The 23,840-nt window shown below is 42.8% G+C and overlaps 2 protein-coding genes across 2 annotated transcripts in view; one reads left to right on the forward strand and one right to left on the reverse strand.

Annotated features, from left to right (window-relative positions):
* Positions 1-16,609, forward strand: part of vps37d (VPS37D subunit of ESCRT-I) — a 36,376-nt gene extending 19,767 nt beyond the window's left edge. The window contains exons 3-4 of the mRNA XM_017429203.3: positions 2,316-2,398; positions 7,973-16,609. Of these exons, the coding sequence (XP_017284692.1) occupies positions 2,316-2,398; positions 7,973-8,512 (623 nt within the window). The 3' untranslated portion in view covers positions 8,513-16,609. The remainder of the gene's footprint in view (positions 1-2,315; positions 2,399-7,972) is intronic.
* Positions 16,610-19,195: 2,586 nt separating this feature from the next.
* Positions 19,196-22,629, reverse strand: LOC108243594 (ATP-sensitive inward rectifier potassium channel 1-like). The gene is made up of 2 exons (XM_017429158.3): positions 22,392-22,629; positions 19,196-20,879 (listed from the first exon to the last, which is right to left on the reverse strand). The coding sequence occupies exons 1-2, from the start codon at positions 22,406-22,408 to the stop codon at positions 19,733-19,735; spliced, it is 1,164 nt and encodes a 387-aa protein (XP_017284647.1). The 5' UTR covers positions 22,409-22,629; the 3' UTR covers positions 19,196-19,732.
* Between the last annotated feature and the right edge of the window lie 1,211 nt (positions 22,630-23,840).

The raw sequence follows: 23,840 nt of genomic DNA on the forward strand, positions 1-23,840 counted from the left end.
GTCGACTTCCCCTGTCAGCTCCACAAATATAGGTCACGTACAGCTGCTCTGAGAGTGTTTGTTTGCTCGGCTGTCACCTCTCGTTACGCCCCCCTCCCCCAGCATCTGGAGCGTTGGGTCAGGAACAAGGCCGTTCCTTAATGCATGCCTGCTTCTTACTACAGCAGACTTAATGTTCTCACAGAACGCCGTGAAGGTGCAGTTATGGATTATTAATGCGGAGGCGACGGCGTAATAGAAAGCAGAATGGAGAAGCTGAAATGATTTACTGCTCGGGAATCTTTTTTTTTTTTTTTTTTAAAGATAATTTATCTCCAGCAAAGAGCAGAATGAATCCTTTTCCAGCCCGGTTCCGGAGCTGATTTAAAGACAACATCTTGTCTGGGAAAGGGACTGCCAGCGTACATTACCATGTAATGGAGAATTTGGTGGAGATTTCCCTGCGGGGCTTGGAGTTATTAGAGTCATTACAGTGACCTTTCTTTGCCCCCGGTCTCTGCTGAACTCAGGCTGACTTGTCGGGGACGGCGTGGTTGTCACATCGTCTCTTCGGAGGGACAAGACGCACTTTGCAGTCAGATAGGTCAGAGCCTGTTGAGAATGACTACCGAGACAGCTGCACCTTACAGAGTTATGAGACACGCTGGGCCCAGATCCGATGCCCCATACTTACAAATAAAACTCTTAGTTTCCATTTCCGCTTGGTTTGCTTTCTTTAATGTAGTTTAAGATCACCATATGGTTCTTGTTGCCATAGTTTTAGTCCTTTTAAAAAACCATAAACTCATCTTTAATCAAAGTTGAGTGAGTTAGGCTCGTCGGATGCAGTTTTAGCCTCAAATTTAGCGTCTTTATTCAGCTGCAGTGCTTGTTACAGCTGATTGTTGATCACGGAGACAAAGATTTCTCGACTCTCCGCTCGGCCTGATTGTCTCCGCTGTGCTGGTTTGGATCCTGATAAAAAATGTTATTTTGCGGCCTCAACGAGCCGTGTCGTCTGGGACCTGAACCTCCCCGCACCCCAAGCACGGCTCATACTCCTACTTTCATTTCCTTTCAGATTAGCTCTAAAAAAACATAAATATGTTTTGAGCTCAAACGATTTCTGCAAAAGAAAACCCCTCTTTTTCTTTTTTCTGTTAACTGTTGAGTTTTGCTGAAAGGAGGTCAGACCAGGTCCAGAGGGAGACTGTTTTTTTTATCCAGACTGGCTTATTGGATCAGCTCTGACCTTCAGTTTTTACATGAGCTTATGTCTTTCTGTGTTTACCAGTTTTCAGCATCAACATCTACAACGAGCAAACGTTTTCTAAGAGCTGTATTTGTTCACCTACAGAAACCTCAGTTCTTCCTTATCGTCAGCCTGCTGTGTTCTTAAATCCCGGTGAGGTGTAAACATGCTAATCTTTCCCATCTTTTCTCCCATAAATAAAGCATTACTGCGGTTTACTCACCGTTAGTTTAATCTGCATAACGCAGCACGCTGTCCGACCTTGATGTTACTAAACTTCAGACGCTGATGCTTCAAGGTTTTCGTTATGAATAATGGAAGCTCAACTAATTAGACTTTATTAAAACCTTTCAAAGAGATAACGGTTCTAATAAACTGGGAATAACGTTTTAAAAGAGAAACCTGGAGAGTTTGTATGCATCTCGGTGCGCTCGTTCCAGATGTGAGCTGGTTTTATTTGGTTTTTCTTGAACTCCTTCCCTCTTCTGTTTGTTTGGGGCTTCCTGCGTTTTTCTACGCCCATCATAAGACGGGTCGTGTTGTGGTCCGGCGCCGTCCGACTCTTGTCCGTGCTCAAACTCTTCAACCGTGTCACGTGCGACGGTCAAACTGCACCTCATGGGCCGGGGATGATCCCTATTGATTTTAAGGCCACGTTCTGTGAGGGAACTCGTGCTCCTGTTCTTCATTGTGTTGACACAAACGCAATAATTCAAACGTGGAGGTTTAAATGCTGATTTCCTTTTGACAAGAGTAAATAAAAATGATGAATCAAGTAGATTTTGGGAAAACAGTGAGGCTCGACATTAATCTGAGCCTTCTGGTTTAGACAAAATTGCGACCCGTCTCCGAAAATAGCCCAGAATTGAATATTTACAGCCCATTTTCCTGTTTTTTCTGGCCAGAAGCTGTCCACTCGGTCACCGGCGTCTCCTCATCAGCACATACCACGGAGGCTCTGTGTGATTCGGAAAATAATTTCCTCCGCTGCGGTTTCTCGGTCCTCTGGATTTCTCCTGCAGCCTCCAGTGAAGTCATACCTCATCACCCTGCATGCGTCAGTGATGTTTGTCTGTCGTTGCAGAGGCTCGCGGCCAGAAACACAGCCTGCAGACGGCGCAGAACCTCCTGCAGGAGGAGGTGGCGCGTGCTGAGGAGCAATCGGAGGTAAGAAACGCTCACAGGGTCTTTTATTCTTTTCTTCTTACCGAGAAGCAAAGCAGAGTCTCTTTGTTTTGGCAGCAGTACGGCCAGGACTTTTTGAAGGGGAAAAAGCTGCAGCAAGCCCACCCACTTCTGTGCAGTCGACTCTATTAAGCCTCGAGGCGTGTTTTACATCCAGCAGCCCACCAGCATGACGGCAACATAACCCAATTCAGCAGAGACGCGTCCTCAGGGTCGGGTCAGCGCCAGACTGACGTTCACATGGGCAGAATAATCCGGCTGAATCAGGCTTTAGTTTCAAACTTCATAAAAACTACAGAAATGAATGAAGACGAGGAGCATATTGGTAAAAAACGTTAAAACGAAAGAAGCCAAAAGTAGCAAAACGCTTAGCTGAAGCCTAAATGTATCAAAAGGCTAGCTGAAATGCTAACTAAAACCTAAACGCATCAGAAGACAAAAACAGAACCAGTTTGCTGAAGCTGAAGCAAGGCTTTAAAGGGATTGAAGAGATCTCCGTGTTTCTAGGAGGAGAATATTTGTAAATAAAGTTAAATATTTGAAAAACTCTAAAAGTTATAAAACCCAGAAGTCACAGCATCCGTCTCCTGAATGAGCTGAACGCTCTGAACGTTAAAAAGAGCCTTAAACTAAAATGAATATGCTGACTTACTCAAAAGAGCTACGCTTTAATTTGCCATTAGTGTCACACAACCAGCGAACTTGCCTTGAATATTAAATGTGAAACAGGAACTGCAGCTCTGTGGTTAAAACGTTTTTAAATGTCAGAATCAGAGGCCCGACGCCCAGAAGTCACTGAAGTGTTTCTGAAGTCGTCTGCCTGGTTTCTTTACGGGTGTTAAAGGCAAAACTGCAGCTCGACGCTGACATGTTAGCCGGTATGAGCTCACCGACTCCGTGCCTCAGGCCTGGATTGTCTCTCTGCTTGTTCTGTGTCATGCATGTCCTGACAGGAGACGTCTGAGCTCATCACACTCCAGGCCTGCTGTTTGTGACTCTCTGCAGGATAAGTCCTCGGCTTATTCATAGTTTGATGTTTCAAAGTTTTATTAATCACACATTGATCGTTTTGTTTCAAATAGAACCTCGACTCTTGAGACTTTGACATGTAAAACACGCCGTTAGGAGGTTAAACACGTGAAGAAAACAAATGAAAATCATAATAAAAATCTGCACAGCTTTGTTGCAGCTCAGAAAACGAGACGGAGCAAACTTTCTGAAACCCCTGAGCTGTTCTCACCGCTTCTTCCCGGATGTTTTAGATCAGGGGTGTCAGACTCCGGGCCTCGAGGCGCCGCCGTCCTGGAGGTTTTAGGTGTTTCTGCTCCAACACACCCGATTCAAACGGTTCAATCACCTCCTCATCAAATCATCAGGTTCTCCAGAAGCACGTCCACAAGTCAGTCATTTAAAGCAGGAACGCATCTAAAACATGCAGGAGATCGGCCCCCGAGGAACTGAGTTTTAACATTTAAAAGGACTCGCGGATGCTTCATCTTATAAAGAATAAATCCTTGTCCTCAGTGTCCGTTTAGATGAAGTTTAACTGCTGAAAACATCTAAGCTGTTGTCAACAAAACAACAGAAACAAATGATCCTGAATATCTTCATCGGTGGGTCAAAAAGGACCCGGTTACAAGAAAATAGGGTGAATTTCATCCAGTTTCTTTCTAAAATTATATGTGAGAACTGTCTGTTCCACCTCACTTTACAGTACCTATAAGTTCATATATCCAGCATATAAACATCTGTATAAGTGCTGTATATAACCCTAAGTTTAATGTAAATAAAACAGTTTATATCAATGATACGTGGTACAATGATTACATTATACTGTTAAATGTTTGATCTGCTCTCAAAGACTTTATTTGACAAAAAAGCTGATTTATTTATGTGTTTAAACATGACTAACAGGCTGAGTCCACCATCTGAAAAGAGACATTTTGTGTAACATGTGGTTACATCATGAAACATGGAATTCAAAGAAATTAAAAACAATAAAAAAACTAAAGAAGTTGAACCTCATCGGTGCTTCGGTCAGTCAACAAGCTGACCCTCCGGCATCTGATGTGTTTATACAGCAGCGTCTCAGATCATCCATTTATATTCAGAGGAAGTCCAGAGTCAACATAAAATAAAGATGAACAGGTTTTATCGGAATAAAAAACAGTCTTTACATCAAATGTGTGGAGCAGTCGAGCCTCCTGCTGGTTTTCTGTTGATTATTCTTCACTTTAACTGGTTTAAAATCTGCTTTTGTGTCAAAATGAAAGAAGTTTTTAAAGTTTTGTGCCTCTGTTGATGAAATTAGAGTTTTTTTGGCTCCAGACATTCAGCTAACAACAGGCATCGTCTGTTTTTAAAGCTGATCACGAGCCTGTCTGTGCCGCTTAAGTACCCACAATCCTTCACTCCGCATGGGGTGAGGTTGATGCTAATGTATACCTACAGGCGGCGTGTTCCAGACGTTATTAACAGATGAAACCCACAGCTGCTGCAGGCGCTCATTGATCCACACGGCCCGCCTCCCCGCGCAGCGGCGATCAATCGGCTGCTTTCTGATGGATTAAGGACGAACCAGCAGCCTCGCCGCGGAGCACATGCAAAATATGGCACAGATTGGCTTCTTTTTAATACCAAACTGGTTGATTAATTTTCTTAATCAACCAGTGGATTGTAATTATTGCACAGTGACAGACCTTTTATATTTTGTCTTTGTTTAATCAGAGCTTCAGGGTTAGAAAGCCTGAATCGATCCTCTGGTGTCTCAGTGGTCTGTGAGTATCTGGATAGAAAACGTTTCGGTGGGAAACCGTCTTTATTTTCACGGCTGTTCTTCGGCCGCGCAGCGTCGTCTTACAAAAAGCCCATTGATTGATTCACAGTCATGACACTGAGACCATAAAAATCCAGAATATCCTGTTGCTTCTTGGCCTCTCTGTCGGATTCAGATCCAAACCTCTGAAGATTTCCTGTCAGGCACCGACACGAACAAACGAATCCGATGGAGGAAACGAAAACTTTTATTCTTCTGTCGTCCTGATGAATCTAAACTCCTGTCAGCCTGAGCTCAGGAGGTAAAAAACTTGTTTTCTTTAATTGTTCAAAGAGATTATTTGATTAAAACAGCTGGTATTTTTGGTATACTTTTCTCTTTTTGATCACAGATGCAAAAAAAAAACACCTCAGAGAAAAAAAGTCCTAAATCCTCATTTTCTGTTTAAGTTTGTTCTTATATGATGTGCAGCTAAATATTTATACTGACAGTAAATATAATTTGTACATATATGAGGATTAGTGTTTTTTTTTAGTTGTGTTGCAAGTAAATTATAAATTACCACCAATAAGTTTAAACCGTTAATCCTTCATGCTCACTTCCTCATCTGCTCAAAAATACAGAAACAGAATCCAAAATTAACATTTTCGCTCCTCTTCAAAATAAATAGATTAAAATCTACATCCTGCTTTCTGTTTGCGTCTTCCATTATGTTGTTTAACATAATCAGCTGAAATTATTGTTACTAAATGTTCATCTGCATCAGGTTTAAAACTTTTTTTAGTCTAAACTCCATCAGTGATTTTTATTTGCAGGCATTTTAAGCACAAACACACTTAGAATTTGTAATTATTCGATTTTTCTTCCAATCCTGATCTCACTCGTGACCGTAGTTTCCAGTGAATGATCCTTTCAAAATAAAGCGCCATGGCAGAAATGGACACCTGGAAAATCACTGTGAGGAAAACAAGTTGGCGTCGGTTGTACATCCAGGTACCGGACTAAATAAAGGAAAAAACCAAAAAATGGTTAAGACGGTCGCATTAATTCACCCCTTTTTAAATTAGACTTTAATTACTCAAAAACCACGGCCCATTCTTTTTGTTTCTTCCTCTCCTGAAAACACAGGAAACGGGGAGAAAGTCCTTCCCTGATTTGATTTTTCTGCTAAACGCTTCGTGATTTGTGATGGACCCTGAGCCACGCCCAGATCCGACCCCGCTGGGAGTTCTGGGTCGACCTCGGGTCCGACCATCTGGACACGTCGTTAACCTTTGAAGGGGGGTGGGGCCTAACGGTGGCGTCCTCACCGGGTGTCCGACCACCTCAGATGGCTCCTCTCAGTCAGATAAATGTTACGTATCATCAGTCAGTCTGAAAACAGAGATTTGAATTTTTTAATCCAACTGGTTTATTGTTTGTCTTCTTGAATAACAAACCAATAAAAGTTTCTTTATGGAGCATTTTTGCACCAAATACACAAAAAATACTTAAAACGTTTCCAGTCATACACTGACTAAAAACCTCAAACAAAACACTAAACAGAGATAAACCAGCTGAGCAATAACTCTAAACACAATAATAAACCCTGAACAACTTTACATGAACGTTTTCTACTCTAATATAAAAAAACACCAGAAAATAGTTCCTGTATATAGACAGATATAATGTTGTTTCCACTTCCTGTTTAAGCCAAACTGAGTCTTCTCTTGTTGGTTAATTATGTAATGTTTGATTTTAAAATGTGGAGGAAACTGCGTTATATTTGCAGATTTAACGATTTAATCTGGATATAAAAAGGACTGAAACTAGTGATCAAATCAGAGCAATAAATGTTATTTTTGGGCCTTTTTCTATGTAGATTATGAGGTCAGTAATCTGTATTTGAGGCATATAAGGAAAATATTGTTAATAATTTTACAGTTTGTACACACAGATCAAACAAGATCAGATTCCAAACAAGATTCCTGTTTTTCTGTTTTATTTTGCTTTTTTGGGGGTTTTGCAGGGACAAGAGTTGCTTTCAGGCATACAAACTGCTGAGTCATGAAAAGCTCACTCGTGACCGTAACTTAATATGTTAATGTTATTCAAATCCGTCACCTCTCTTCATTGACATAACGTCAGAGCAAGAATGGAAGTGTTTAATCGGAGATCAGCACATCGAGCATCGTCGCCACCTGAAGCTCATCAATCTTTAGGAGGAAAGCCTCTGTATTTGTTGAAGGTTTGAGTTAATTATTTCACGGCTGTGCTGCAGTTACAAAATGAGAAACGGACGGAAATAAATTCATGCAGCTCGTAGAGAAGTGTTGGCTTTGTTGGATTCCGGTGAGGAGGATTAACCTGAAAATGTGTTGAGTTCATATTAAACATTTGGTTTCAGAAACCCCGAACGCTTCGGTTGTAAAACCAACGCTTTTTGCCAAAGTGAGCATGCGGAGTGGATGATGGAAAAAATGCTTACTGTTGGTTCTGTGGTTGGCAATAAAGCAAGTCGTGACCTAATTTAAAAACTGTCACTGCTCTGTTTGATCAGACGAGCCTCAAAGCTTCTCACACCCCGGGACAAACGGAGACAAACCGCTTTAAACTTCTGCCAGATGAAACGGTACATGAGCCATTGTTAGCCATAAAAACTTTGTGGATAAACATCCCCGACCTGATTAAATCCTCTATTGTTGGTGGAGTTAGTTTGGCTGGTTTCTCTGCAGCTGGACCTCCTTCCGTGTGTTTTCTTGTCTCCTAACGCTGGTTTATTTGTCCGTCCTGCTTCACAGGAGCTGCTGGAGAAATTCATGGAGGGGAACGTAAACCTGGACGAGTTCTTGGACTCCTTTCAAAGCTCCAGGAAGACGTATCACATCCGCCGGGCTCAAGCGGAGAAGATGCAAGAGGTCGTCCAAGCCAAGAGGCAGCCGAGCAAAGCCAAGCGAGCGGAGGAGAACCAGGCCCCAGAAGTGAAGAAGGACTCTGAGCAGCCTCCAGAACCGCAGCGGCCCAACGGCTTCGTGGCGCAGGGACCTCTCAGGGTGTTCCAAGTACGCTACGGCCTGACGCCAGCCATCCTCGTCCCCCACTATCCCGTTTCCCCGCCCGCCTCTGCCCCCGGCCATCAAAGCAGCGCCTCTCATTCTGAATCCCAAGCGGGACAAACCCACATCCTGAGCCCCGGCAACCCGCTTCCAGGACACGGCCAGCCGGTCGGCCTCAGGGTCATCGGGCAGCTGTCGGGTGGCTGGCCGGCTAACGGGCGGCCGGTCCGAGTGCAGCAGCTTTACAGACCGAACCCTCAGCAGCCTGAACCGCCGTACCGATAGGCTCCAGGGGGTTTGAGGGGCGGTGAAAAAGACTGTCTGAGAGGGCTTCCGAGACCAAACGGTGGCCAAAACTGACCCAGACCGGCGGCACTGAAGACCTACGTTTCTGTTCTCCATCCATGACTCGCAGATGTAACCAGGAAGGGAAGCAGATCGGAGCGGTGGTGAGGCGTCAGACAGGAAGCACCGGGGATGGGCTACGATAGCTGGTCCATTAGGAGCCCTGGAAACAAATCCGTTCATTTCTCTTTATTACTTCTAATTTAGTGAAAAGCAAACAGAAAATACGAGGAACAGCTTCTCAGTCGAGCGCTAACCCTGGATTTCCAGTGTCCCGCTTGAAAAACAGAGTCGTTTTTAAAATATTCAACTGAGAAACCAGATCCTCCACCAGTGGACCCCAATTCTTCCGATACTCGCCGTAGCGTTGCCCTAGCTGCACCCAACGCTGTTTTTAAGTCTGTGAAGCAAAGTCAACGATATCAGGCGTAAGTAATCCATCAAACTCGTCTCCAAAACGCTCGCTGTTTCAGCGAAACATTTCTGACCGGAAATATGCTGTGAGTTTCTGTTCAGGCACGCTTCGTTTTTCTCTCCACCTGTGTTTTGGTTGTGCAAAATGTAGAAATGGGGCTAAGAACAAAAGTTTGGAATGATTTATGCCTTCTAATTAATCAAATCGAATATAAAAAAAGCCCCACAGGAGACAGCTTCTTATTGTTGGACTCATCTCAACGGCTGCAGATGAATTCAGCCAAGAGTGGATAGATGACTTCATGGATCAGTGAATATCTGCAGAACTGATCTCCTTTTTGAGTATGTATATATTTAATTAACATTTTATATACTCTGCCACTGGAAACGACACTGTTTCTGCATCCTCAGCCAACAAACGCTGATTAAAAATCCTGAAATATTTATTTTAATCTTTCGACGGTGGAGATGAGATTTGATTCGACACTGGATTTCAACAAGCTGCTATCGAACCCCATCCCCAGTGAGAACGACGGTCCTTTCAGACTGTTTTGTTCTGTTTTATACATTTTACAGTGACAGATGTGAAGCTCATCTATAATGCAGACAGTGAAAAACACAGACCTTATTGTTCATTCATGCAGCTTCAAACAGAGAGGCTCTGTGAGATACGGCCAGTCATCGGGATGAGTGATGACACCAATAAAGTGGAGTTCATTATAAAATCGCGATGTTTTCCTTATCTGATCAGGCGGTGACGCTCATACTTGGAGTCGTTTCCGAGTTAAATCACCGCTGAGCAGAAGTTTAAACAAAGAGATCCTGTCAAGCCGAGCAGGTGGAATTTATCCCCCGACTTTAACTGAACCCTGTGTTTATTTGCAGCCTTGTGTGCGTTCGGATCGCAGACGATTACCCAAAGCCTCCAGCCTTCTTGTGCGGTTTCATTAAACAGTGTTGCAGCTCACATCAGTGAGTGATTTATTTATTCATGTAAATCCGATTTTAAATGGCTGACTTCAAAGCTTTTTGTTTACCGTGCTAAATGAAGAGCTGCCTTTCCTTTCAAAGCAGCCAGTGTTATTTTTTTATTTTAATTTTTTATTTCTCCTTCAAACTGAGCTGCAGACTGAGGGGGAATTAATCTCTATGAGAATGTCGGCGCTCTGCGAGCTCACGTCAAATCAAAACTGGTTTTCATTCTCCGTCCTGCAGGATTTTAAAGGGAAACGCTTCAGATTGTAGCTGTAATGATTCTGCTCTTGAAGATACATTTTGTTCATTAATAACTCATAAGTGCATGCTTACTTCGGCTTATTTTAAGTACAGGAAAATGCCTTTTACAAGCCAGTGCTCAGTTGCATCAAATTAACTCCCCTGTAACAAGGGGCCATTTTTATTTGAACTTACCCTCAAACCGCCAAGCTCCATTTTCTAACTGCGAGTTATTTTTTGTAGTTTTAGCCATCATTTCTATTTCTCAGTGCTCAAAAAAGTTGACTTCCAGTAAATTGCTGGGCTAAAATATGTGTTTTACTCAAATAAAACGCGCCCAAACGCTGATGTTTCCCACTTCAGCTGCAGTAACAAAAGACTACCAGCTGATGCAGTCATTTAAATGAAAATGAATCAACCAGTTATTTGTCTTCCAACAAAGACACCCAGCTGTTAAACAGTAAATGAGAGCTCCCAGGGAACCATGTTTCCTATATTTGATCCTTTTAATTTAAGAGATCCCAACTCATGCTGAAATTTAATGATTCTTTTATTGCCTCACGTTTCAAATCCCCACCTAGTTTCCTAAAATTCTCTTTGATAGATCTTGTGTAACACGTCCGCCTCGGTGTTTGCTTTGGCCGAGGAACTAATGAGCTGCCGGGTGAACACAGTTTTCTATTCTTAGCTCTGTTTTTGTTTTGTCTGGATCCTTGTCTGCTTCGTTGACTGTATCTTTATTTGTTGTAGTTAAAAACAACTGAGGCTGTAATCAAACCAACCTTTTCTGTTTTTGTTTGGAGGAGAAAACTGCTGATCCAGCTTCGTCTCTGGGTCTTTCTCATGGATAACTTGTTTTGTTTTTATCAGTAGTGTTATGATAAAAATGATAGCTAAAACTTGACTAATCTGCATTCCAAGTGCAGTCTTTTATTTTGAAAAACACATGAAGAGTCCCTTTTATTCTGATAACTTTTATCTGCACTCTGTCAGCTGCCTTTGGTCAGTCGTTCCAGTTTACAGCCTCCTGTGTTGCCTTTTCTACTCCATCCATCCATCCATCCATCCATCCATCCATCCATCCATCCATCCATCCATCCATCCATCCATCCATCCATCCATCCATCCATCCATCCATCCATCCATCCATCCATCCATCCATCCATCCATCCATCCATCCATCCATCCATCCATCCATCCAATAAATTCAGTATATTTATATAATCCCAGTTCACAGAAAAAGTCATTCAAGGACACAATTTAATGAAAATAAGTTCAAAACCGATCCAGATTCAAGTCCAGTTACTGTCCAATTAAAAAACAACACATTCAGAAACAGTGAATTATGAAAAACGACAATAAGTCTAAAGAAGCCGGCAGATTGTGTCAAATCTTCACTTTGTCACAATCTCCCATCCTGAGCAGCTCAGGATGGGCGGCCATCTGCTTCAGCCGGCGGGGGTTTGAGAGGAAAGTGACAGACAGACACGGATTGGTCCAGGTGTAGTTTCTATGGGAGGACAAGCAGAGAACACAAAGTTAGTGACAGCAGTAGTTGGAAATACAAACATGGAGAGTAAAGAAAGCAGCAGAGTGAAGAGATGTGGTCAGTTTATCCTCCAGAAGTCTAAGCCTATAGAAGCAGAACTAAAGGATAGCTCAGGAAACCCAAACCAACCCTAACTATAGGATTTATCAGAAAGGAAAGTTTTTAAGCCTGGTCTTAAAAATAGACAGAATGTCAGCCTCACGGACAGAATCTAGAAGCTGGTTCCTGTCTCCCGTTTTACTTTTAGAAACTCTAGGAACCACAAGAAACCTGCAGTTTGAGAGCGAAGAGCTCTGTTAGGAAAATACGGAACAATTAGATCTTTCATACGTTTTGAAAATATCGCCTTATTTTTGTGTGCACGGCTTGCAGATCTGTACTGTTGGTCGTGCACATTATTTCGTTGTCCACATTGTTCCCACCGCAGCTCGCCTTGCACCCGCTCCGGCAGCTGCCCCACGTTTAGTGTTAAAAGTGCGCTTTTGAAAAGAAAGTCAGATCCGGACCAGTTTTTATTTATCATCGCGGTTTATATTAGAGCTGGACATGTTTTATTTTGTGAGAGGAAATCTCAAAGCAGAGCTCTTGGGCTCTTGAGGAAGGTTGGAGACACCAACGGCGACTTTGTGAATATTTTGAGAAAGCAAATCTGCGACGAGGCTGCGAGCCTCCGCGACACAAATTGAGAACCCTCGCTGACGTCGATAACCATATTTGATCCCTGTTTTCGTTCCTTCTCAGCTCGCAGCCCCCGGGTGTGTTTACTTCATATTTGAACACGATAGTCCTCCATTACTGAAACATCTTGATATCATTAACTTGTGATGCAACTGGGCACTGGCTCCGAACGCTCGGCGTCCACTCAGGGTCTTAGGGAGGCACAGATGGACCCGGTGGGACGATGAGCTCATAACACAAGGACCTCATGTCCACTCGTCTTCTAACGCAAACATCACAGTGACACCAAATGACCCCAGACATTCCACTGTCGCTGTGAGACTTTTTTGCTAAAAGGTGTTTTTAGACTTCAAAGTCCTGACATGGATTCCTTTTGGGTTGTTTTTTTTTTGTTTTGTTTCTTTCTTTGGATGTGTTCAGAAAATGATGTGAAGTGCTCGTTTCTACAACCGTGGCTTCGTTTGTCCAGTTTGTTCCGAAGTGTGTCTGTTTTTTTGATTATTTTTTTTATGCAGAACCGATCCCAGCAGCCTTCCTCCCTTCAGGGGAGATGAAACTAAGATGAGCAGCAAAACTGAAATGCAGACGATCAGCTTTAAAGGCCCCCGTGGCTGCAGGCGCTCGTTCCAGACGATCCTGAGGAACGTCAGGGCTCATCAGCTCTGAGGGCGAGCTCAGAACGTCCACGTTCGCTCGTAGACGTCCCTGGGTTGTCCCTGGGTCGTCTCACGTGAGGGGACACTTGGTTTCTGGATGTGGCTGGATGTCAGCAGCCGTCTGAAGCAAAACAGGAGATCTGGTGTGATTTTGTGAGGAGCAAAAAAAGAAACATGCATGTTTTGACAGATCTCTATCAACATTTTGAGATAGCTTTTAAAAATTTAACATCTGGCATTCCTTGAAGGAACGACCCACCTCCTTTCACGCCAGACTTTTAGACGAAGATCATCTTCTGTTGAGAAATGATGCAGTTGTTGCTGTTTCAGTCGAAGCATGATCTCATGAGATGTCGCTCTCCGAGTATGTGTTTTTAATGACTCTCAGCTGCTATCGCATCAAGTTTTAGATCAATATCTGTCAAATTAACTGAGTTATAGCCGCTGTGGCGTTGGCTCATGTCAATTAGCTTTGGGGTCCATATTGACTTGGATTGACTCCAGAAGTTAACGAGTTACAGATTACTTCTGATAGTTTCATTAAAATCCATCCAGTGGGTCATGAGATATTTTGCTAACAGACAGACGGGTAAAAACATCACTGCCTTTGCCTCAAATAAGAGCAGCTTTTAGATTTGTAACCAAAGAAAGCAGTTTTAAAGGTAAATATTTCATCCGCCGCAGCAAATAATTCAGTCGCTGTTATAAATATTAATTCACACTAAAGCCTCTTGGTTTAGTAAATCTACCGTTTAGCAATAAAATATTTCAGATCTGACTTCCTGCTGCGGAGCGCGAGCTGCACGACGAGCAGCGTCGGCTTCGGCGGCAGATAATTTGGTTTAATTCCACAAAAACAGATTTTAAAAAAAATATATTTTCCGGCCTCTTTAACCAAAAAAACCAAAGGATGAAGGCAGAGAGTTGGAGCGGCTCGACAGAAGTGGAAATGTTCCGCCTCACGGAAAAAACACGCCAAGAAGAAGAAGAAGAAGCAAACGAACATCCTGAAGTTTGAACAGTTTGTTCTGAGAAAAACAATCAAAAATAAACAGAAAACTTCAGCTGAGATGTTCAAAAAGCCGGGATAAAAAGAGCTTCTCTGTTGGGATAAAGGGTGGATTTTTATTTGTTCTTCCTGTACTTATCACCCAATAATGATCACGTTTTCCCTGTTTGGGTCTGTCTGTTAGCAAAATATCTCATGAACCATGAATTTTCAGGAAATGTAAGATGGCTGCCACAGCTAATCCACCTGAGCCAACACAGAAATGGCTCGAACTCAGTCAGTTTTACAGATATTGATCTAAAACTTGATGTGGTCATAACGTCTTGACCAAAACGGCTATAACTCATAGTTTTAACATCATCGCAGATAACGTCTAAGCAAACTTTTTATCTCTGAGGGGGAAAAAACAGAACAAAGTGGAGCATTTTACAGATAAAGAGCTGAACATTTCTGTCAGGAGTTAGATGATTTAGATCAGTGGTGTCCAATCCTGGTCCTCAGGGCCACCATCCTGCATGTTTTCCTTGTTTCTCTGCTCCAACACACCTGATTCAGTGGTTTAATTCCCTCTTCATGTTCTGCAGAAGCCTGTTAATCACCCATTGATTCAGATCAGGTGTGTTGGAGCAGAGGAACAAGTAAAACCTGCAGGATGGTGGCCCTGAGGACCAGGATTGGACACCCCTTATTTAGATTAAATATGAAGGGATGATCTAACTTGGATTATTAGGTTTTTATTAGAGCTGCAGTATAAAACAAGAGGCTCTGATCTGAATGCTTTCTGTTCAGATTTACAGAGGTAATAACATCATTTATCTCTCAGAGAGCAGACGTGGGACCGAAAGGTGACTGGTTTTTATCGCTGGTCCTGATGGGAGACAGAGTTACTGCCACTCTGAGATCTCTCCATCTGCCTCCGGAGGCGACGCTCCTCAAAGGTTGGGAGGAAAACTGGCTCAGATGGCTGCGCTGTTCTGAACGTGTGTCCTGTCTGCAGAGACGTAAATATGACTGTTCCTGTCAGCTGATCAGCTGCTTGGACGTCTAAACATGTGGAGTGAAAGCTTCTTTTCCAGAGAGGTGAAGTAGGGGGGGTTCTGCTGCGTTTTTGTCAGAACCTCAGCTGAAAAATGATTCTGGATTTGACACAGAAACCCTGGAGGAGAGGCTGTGAGGCAGAAGCAGCTGCTTCTCTCGCTTCAGGGAGTTTGTCACTGGTTCCCTTTAAAGCTGCGTTCATCTGTATTTTTAGCTGCGTCGCTCGGGGGGGTGTCAGTTAGTTGATCCATCATGCTGGTCCAGACTGAAATAATTAGGTTGACGGATTGAGCGCTGATATTCGTCGACCCCAGGAGATGAGAACAACATCCGGGCCGAGGCTCGTTGCTTCAAACAGATCTGCGGCTTCAGTGGGTTTTACAAAACAACAAGTTTGAGTTTCACTGTGGATTTCCTCTGATCCACACAGGATCAGATACATCCATACACCCCCCACGTCAACCACAAGGTTTTGTTTCAAACGATAAGCTTCTGGGCTAACTCCGTCTCTAATTGGCAGAATTGTTCATTTAAACTGGCTGGTTTTAGGTGGTTAAACAGAAGACAACCTGACTTCTTCTCTTATTTCGTCAAGACGTTTCAAGCCTTGTCTAAGGATGAGTTAAAAAACCATCTTGAACCTCAGGTGAATATGTGGATTTAACCGTTTGTGGATTAGAGAAAATCCAGATTAGGAGCACCCAGTTCTGTTTTTAATAATCACTGAAGCTGAATGTTGTAGAATCGTTCCACCCTGCAAAAAAAATCATTAAAAGTCAGAAATTAACTTGACATTCATGCCCAGGATGAAACCTCTGAGCACAGCTTCAGTTTTTCTGTGACTTTTTGTTCATTTTAGCTCGAAATAATCTAAACCCTCTTCACTTTGGACCAGTTTTCCTGGTGTTTAGTTTGTAAAAATGAGTTATTTTCTGCAGACAGTGACAGTTATGCTTCTGCAGCATTTAATGTGCAACTAATGTCCGCGTAGATTCTTTTTTCACAGCTTTGTGAACATGCCTGACAGCGTTTCTGCCCCTCCACTTTAACATAATGCATTTTTTACGTCAGCATGGGGTCGAGGAAAGGAAGCTGTGCCAAATTTATCCTGGAGCAGAGCCGTTTTATTGAGAGTCAGGGTTAAATGAAAGGAAGCTTTCACGTGACTCAAAAGGCAGAAGAGTTGCTCGTTTTACTTCCTCCTCCCCGTCCACAAGTTGACATAAACACTTTTGTTTGTTGGTTTTGCATAAAACGGCGGGAACATCTGTTTTCTGGGGTCAGCCGGGCGAACGGAGGCTGCTGGGACGGTTCTGATGCATGCCGAGCTTTCTGCTAACACCACCACCCTGACCAATCATTCCAGCATCCAAGTGACCTTATGACAACATGTTTACATGTGGAAAAAAACAAACAAACTACCATTTGCTTCCCGTGTGGATCCAGGAGATGTAAATAAAAAACATTTGCAACTGGGAGTGAATTTGTTCTTCATTAATCGTGAGCGTTCTCGTGAGCGTTTTCCTGTTTGTAGTTTCTTTTCTGCATTTCTGGGACCCGTTCATGTATGAAAACATTCAACTCAGTCTGGAACAGTGTGCTATAAGTTTTAATATTTGTAATTTTTATACTTATTTACCTTTATTTCCAAAAATATCCTCATAGAAATACATTCAGATTCCTTCAGTTTCTTCAAAAATGTTCTCTAAAGTTTACTTCAACGCAATTTTTACCTACAGTTTTGCTAATTTGAGCTTTTATTTCTAGCTTTTAAATATATAACCTTTGGTTTAAGTTGTAATATGTCAAATTATACATACAGAAATACCAATTACCTTTTTCCCAGAGACTTATTATAAAAGAATTTAGAGCAAAGACAAACAGATCAAACTTGAAGACATCATTATGTTTTGCTCTTTATCAGCAGCTTCAAAGTTAATTTTTTCTTAGTAATACATTTTATCACAACCTATTTAAACAGCTGAACAAACAAACAAAAATCCAAACATACAGTGACAAACATTTAACTTTGAAATGATAAGAAAATAGAGAAAAAGACAATATAACTCAGGTCAGATGCTTGACAGCTTCTTTTCGTTCGGTCCCATTTCATGTTCTCAGTTGCTCTAAAATCAAAAATTACTGAGAAATTAAAACTTAATTTTCTCGGCTTCAAAGTATCTGCCACGAGAAGACTTCGTTACATAGGCTGTTTTTTTTTAACCAAAACGAGAAGCGATTGAGACTCGATCTGTCCCAAACGAGAGGGTCAAATGTAATAAAATTAAAACGTTCTCTTGGGGGCCAGATAAAACGTTAACACAGTCCAGATCTGGCCCGCGGGCCTTCAGTTTGACACGTTGACAGTTACTGGAGGCTAATAAGCGAACTACTTCAGCAGTTTATTTTGCTTTGTTGTGATTTTTCTCTCACACAAACTCAAAGAAGTCCTTTATTTGATCGTTTAAAGCCACAAACTGTCCAAAAATCCATAAATAATCGAATAAAATAAACATCTGGAGGGGTTAATGGGTAGCTTCAGTTTTCCGTCACAGCCACAGTAACTAAGAGGGTTTTGTTAGTTTTCCTGGCTCTCTCTCTCTCCGTCACATGAAATATAAAGTGACTGTAATCAGTTTTCCATGAGATTAACGAACTCCTCTCTACCCTCCTTCTCCTGGAGTCTTCGGCTGCCTCAGACTCACTGTGCCAATCCTGCTCGACGGTTCGGCTCATTGTTATGCAGATGAGGCCCAGTTAACTTGCCTCTGCTAATCCAGATGGGATCAAAGCCCTTTCAGAAGTCTGCCTCTCTGACAAACATGTTGGAGTCGCTCCTAAATGAACAACCCGGCTCTTTCTGCTGCATCACCTGCAGAAACGCTCCTCTGCCTTAATAAGCTTCATCGTGAGGTGGTGGGTGAACGGAAGCAGATGTTGATTGGGTCTGTCTGACGCTTGCAGGGGGAAAGATTTGTTGTCTGGACCTTTTCAATAAGCATCTGAAACAGGCTGCTGGCAGAACTGGGGTAGTTCAGATTATAAAGTGGGATTAATTGTGTTAACGAGCTGACATGACTGAACCGAAGCAGTGGACTGATGCGCTCTAGTGGTCGAACCGGCCGCCGCAGCTCCCATTTTTCTTTTTCGTAGTTTTACCTTGCAGGGATGTCCAATCCTGGTCCTAGAGGGCCACCATCCTGCCTGTTTTACTTGTTTCTCTGCTCCAACACACCTGATTCATGGTTAAATCACCTCTTCATGTTCTGCAGAAGCCTGTTAATCACCCATTGATTCAAATCAGGTGTGTTGGAGCAGAGGAACAAGTAAAACCTGCAGGACGGGGGCCCTCCAGGACCAGGATTGCCCACTCCTGAGAAAAGAGACACAGACAGAAGGGAAAAGATTGGTTCCCATAAAAAGTTACCACTTCATCATCAATCTGAACAAATAAAACACTAAAACAAGACTCTCATTAGACGTACATGCAAAAACACACAATAGGATACCTGTACACAGGCTATAAAAAGGTGATAAAATAATGCAAAAGGTGTCATATTTATCATATATATTTTAGTATAAATACATGATTAAACTAAGTTTGAAACATAAAAAGTGTCAACAACATGGAAGATATTTAGCAAAATTTCTTTTACTAATAAAACTGAGCAAGTCTTTGTTGGTTTGACCATTATTTAAATGAATAAACTACATTTTTTAGGGTTAGTTTGTTCTTTTGTTTCTCCAGTTTTACCTGCACCGGATGAGATGTTATTTATTATTTTATTCCATCAGAACGAACATAAATCAGCAAATATTTCCTTTAAGGATTTGTTTCTCCCGTCACCTCGCAGGCGAATTTATTTATAAGATTGCTAACCTAAAGATTGATAAGCTAAATCTACAATCAAATTGTATTATTGTAGAAAACATAAACTATCAGCTAAATAAACAGGTTTAACCAAAGAGGACTAAGTATTTATCAGCAGCTTGGGAGAAGAAATGTGTCAAGAAAGAGCAACGAGTCAAAGAAATGTAAAACAAATGTTTATTCCAGCTTTGAATTTCCCTGAGACGTAACAGCGGTGCACAGTTTCATCTACAAACTGTACGCTGGTCACGACTAAATGTATTTATTTCCAGCTACCTTCACAGTTTCCTGATCATCGTGACACACGTCGACATGACGCAGAGCTGGTGTCTCCGTAAGAATAATGAGCAAACTCAAAAGGCCTGTCCTACTTCAGATTTCCTCTCGCAGCCTTCAGAGAAACCCAATTTTTTTCATTATAACAGGATCAGACCGTAATCTTCTCAAGACGTTACCCACTGTGCCATTCACTGTTTTACCCCTTTTAAGTTCAGCGTATCGAACTTCAAAGTGTCTTCCAAATTTTACCCACGGAGACTCCCGACAGTGAAGACGTAAGATTCAAAGTTGCCTTATCTAAAGAAAGAAATGGTACAACTTCTTAGTTTCAAGGTTTGATATGTTCGTGATGTTCCATTGTGAATAAAATATGGGTTTATGAAATTTGCATTTTGTTTTTGTAAAAGGAGACAAACAGAACTTTCCGTCCTCTGGTCCATTACGAACCGGCTCACATTTTGGTGACGTCCACCGGGTCGTGAATGTCCACCACTTGGAAACCCAAGTTGTCGATGCCCATTTTCTGCTGACTCTCCTTGCTGTGGTTGTTGTGCTTCCTCTGGTCTGCGTCCGTCTCGAAGCAGTGGACGCAGTGTGGCGTGGAGATGCGGACGCTTCTGGAGAAGTTCGAGAAATCCACGAGGTACTTCCCCGTCTTCGTGCGGGAAATAATGGGCAGGAAAGTGTGACCCCACTGAATCTCCTGCGGGACGTAGGAGGTTCTTACCTGGCAGGAGGAGCTGGTGGACTCGGCCGTCCCATCTAAAAAGACCACCAGCTCAAAGTCCTGCTGGGGGAGCGTATCAGCGGACAGCTCATAGAACGGACTGGATCTGTTAATGACGTGGTAGAGGGTCAGAGGGCAGATAAAGAACAGGTTATCCTTGCCAGCATCAACCATGAAGTCCACATCCACCTGATCCAGGATGATGGTTTCTCCATCTGGTATGGTGGTTGTCCTCAGCAGCTTCCCATAGATCTGGCTGCCGATTAATAAAGTTTTTCGAAGGTTGGCAACTCTGATCAGGAGACACAGGCTTCCTTTCTTCAAGCAGATCATGGCAGTGTTGCTAAAGGTCACAGTCTTTGCCCTTTTCTTAGGTAAGGAGATCTTGGCCAAGATGATGCCACACATGAAGCAGTTGATGAAGACTCCAACTAGAGACTGGACGACGATCAGAGCCACTGTGGCGGCACAGTGCCCAGTCAGCGCTCGTCCACCATATCCAATGGTTGTCTGGGTCTCTAACGAGTACAGGAACGCTGACGTGAGGCTGTTAACGTTGTCCATGCATCGGACATGTCCGTCCGTGCGGTTCTGTCCGGTCAGATCTCCGTTGCTCTTTGCAATCCAGAACCACAGCAGGCTGAAAACGAACCAGCTGCCCGTAAACGTAGCCACAAACAAGAGCAGAACGAAGCGCCAGCGGATCTCTACGAAGGTGGTCCAGAAGTCCACCAGGTACGCAAAGTGGTTGCTGTATTCGATGTTGCCGAACTCGATGTTGCAGTGCCCGTCTTTGGTGACCAGGCGGGTTTTTCGGCTTCGGTGTCCAGCTGGTTGCGTGTGACCCGGGAGCAGCTGGAACATCCTGAAGCTGCAGAAACAAAACAGGATTTTAGACAGACTGCGCAAAAAACAAAATACAACCCCAACTCCAAACACTTGGATGTAGTGTAATATGTAAAGTAAAAACAGAATACAATATTTGTAAATCTCATAACTCAATATTTTATTCACTCTGGAACATAGTAAACCTATCAACCATCTAATTACATATATATAGTGTGTGAATATGAAACAGCTGGAGGAGCATGTTGTAAAGAATTTGGTTAACTGAGGCTGAATCTCTAAGAAGTGGGCAGAGGTTCAGCAGTCTGTGAAAAACTGTCCAAAACTAATGGAACAATCTCAGAAAAATGTTCCTCAAAGGAAAACTCAGAAGACTTTGAATTTCCCATCATCTACGGTTCATAATATCATCAGTAATCTGCAGAAACCTCTGAGGTCAAAGGTCAAGGCTGGATGTTGGTGATCAGGTTCTGGTTCCGGTTCTGCTCAGGAACACCGTCTGTAAACACAGCTCACCGTGCCGTCCACAAATGCTGCTTAAAGCTCTATCAGGCAAAGAAGAAGCCAGATGTGAACAGATGTGTCTCCTCTGGACCAAAGAGGAGAACTGTTCTGAGGTCAGCCTGCCTCTCTGATGGTATGGGGGTGCATTAGTGCCTCTGGGAAGGATCTCCAGGTTTTAGAACAACATCTGCTCCCATCCAGGACTGTTGAACAGCTGGAATCTACAGACAGAATGGGACAACATTCCCTCTAAAACCTCCAGTTGCTGCTCTCCTCTGGTCCAGATGTTTACAGACTGTTTTTAAAAGAAGAGGAGATGCCGCCCAGTAGGAAACATGGACCTGGAACAGCTTTTTTGAGATGTGTTGCTTCTACAAATTTTTAAACTGCCTTTTTTTTTTTTAAATGGGACAATTTCTTAGCCTAACATGCTGATTATGTTACATTGTGGATGTAATATAAGTTTAGGTGCATTCTGTTTTTATTTACATTTTACACAAAGTCCCAACTTCTGGGTTGTAAATCGAAGTGCAAAAGAAAGATTCCCTACCATCTAAAAACAGGGGTTTTATGGAGTAAAAACTAATTAACGGCTCAAAAGCAGAAAATGGAGCCTTCAGCTGAATCTGAGCTGCTTTACGACTCAAGACTGGGAATCAAGAAACACAATTGTTTTAACGAAAATGTTGAGATCGTTTAAAAATATTGAACTCTTGGATCTGCAACTAAACATCATAACTTTCAGAATATAGTTTCAGAAAATCCCCACCATTAGCAGTTTGAAAATATAAACCATGAAAAAGGCTTATAAAAAAAAGTTATCAAGTGGTACTGTTGCTCATTATTAATTTGCATTTCTGAAACATACACAAAAATAATTTGCAGACACACTTTTATAGACATCTAACTACACTGCTGCTCGAAAACTACATTTACTGGTGTGCAGCTGGACAAGCAAGTAAAGGAGGTAACCTTTTACTTTTTTTTTTTTTTGCTTTAATAAAGAAATAGAAAGTTTTAGGTTTGGACGTACCTGCTCAGTGAGACCATGGGGCCTGGAGTTCTCCCTGGATCTGTGCTGGACCTTCAGACTCCTTCTCTTTTAGCGGGTGGCCATGGAGGCGTTGGAAAGATTTTAATCCACAGTGAAATTTCCTAATCCCAGCCACATGCCACCGTGTACACTGGCTTCATACAGCCGGCGGCACTAACAACCAGCAGCTCCTCTCCTGCAGGTCCTGGTACTGTAAAGGTCTGAGGATTGGTGGTGGTGGTGGTTGTGGGGGGGGTTTGGCAGAGCGGCCTGAATGCCTTCAGTGGTTTTGTTGTGGCAGTAGGTGCGTCAGTTGAGGCCGGTGCCACATGCTGTTTTTGTTTTCAGTCCTGAGAACATTTGGGATTTACAGGAGGCCCGCACAAAGGAGCCCCATTCGGTTGCGTTTCCCCTGGTTCCCCCCCTCCCCCAGCGTGAACCTGCAAGGTTGCCTCACATTTACATCAAAATGAAGAGCTGAGGGGGGCCTCGGTGTCCTCAGTGTCCTCGTCATGTTCTGTTGGCTGCAGGAGGACTGCTTTTATATCTTTGGAGCACATTTCCATTTGATGTTCCTCAGTAAAAATGAGCTGAACTGATGAGACGCCCTGCAGTGGTGGCTCCAGCTGCTCGGAAACGAAGGGAACTGAAGATGGTCGGAGGTGCAGATGGTGCTCCTTACATCACAGAAGAATCTTTACTGTAGCAGCTTTACAAGACGCCTCACGTGCAGGCCTGTTTCAGCTTGTTTCGGCTTGTTTCAGCTTGTTTCAAATGAACTGTGAGTGCAGATCAGGCTCTCGTTACAGGAAACGTTGAGCATTCTGGGAGCTCTGTTGCTGTTCTGTGAAAAAGGCAAAATGTCTTGCTTAAAGCTGCCACCGACGCCCAGCAGATCTTTGCCAACAGTAGGCCACATAAATAGGTAAAAGGATGATTTTTCTAATGTTTGGAGAAATCTCAAATTAAGCTCTAGTTTATTTAGTTTTTAATGAAATCCTCACGGTTGAAGAAAAGAAACAAAACAGAGCTTAAAATAAATCTCACCTTATCAAACACAATAAATGGATTAGAAGATCATGTGATCAAACACAATCAAGCATACAAATGTTCGTCCATGTCTGAGTTCTGGTGAGTTTGAAGATGAAATGAAAGGTCCAGTCTGTCCCACTGGACGGACGGGAAGCTCTGAGGTGCTGCTGCTTCTTCACCGCAACGCAGGAGCTTCTGCTCTCAGAGGGGCCCCTCCTGGACGCCAGGCTATGGAGACAAAATAGATCCAAAATACCTGCGCTTGTGTAAAAGGATTTGTGCGTGTGTAAAAGGATTTGTGCGTGTGTAAAAATATTTGTGCGTGTGTAAAAGGATTTGTGTGTGTGTAAAAATATTTGTGCGTGTGTAAAAATGTATTTGTAACTCGTGTAAGCATCTTTGTGTGTAAGTTTGGAT

This window comes from Kryptolebias marmoratus, linkage group LG13, assembly GCF_001649575.2.
Source record: "Kryptolebias marmoratus isolate JLee-2015 linkage group LG13, ASM164957v2, whole genome shotgun sequence".
In the NCBI taxonomy this organism is placed as follows: Eukaryota; Metazoa; Chordata; class Actinopteri; order Cyprinodontiformes; family Rivulidae; genus Kryptolebias; species Kryptolebias marmoratus.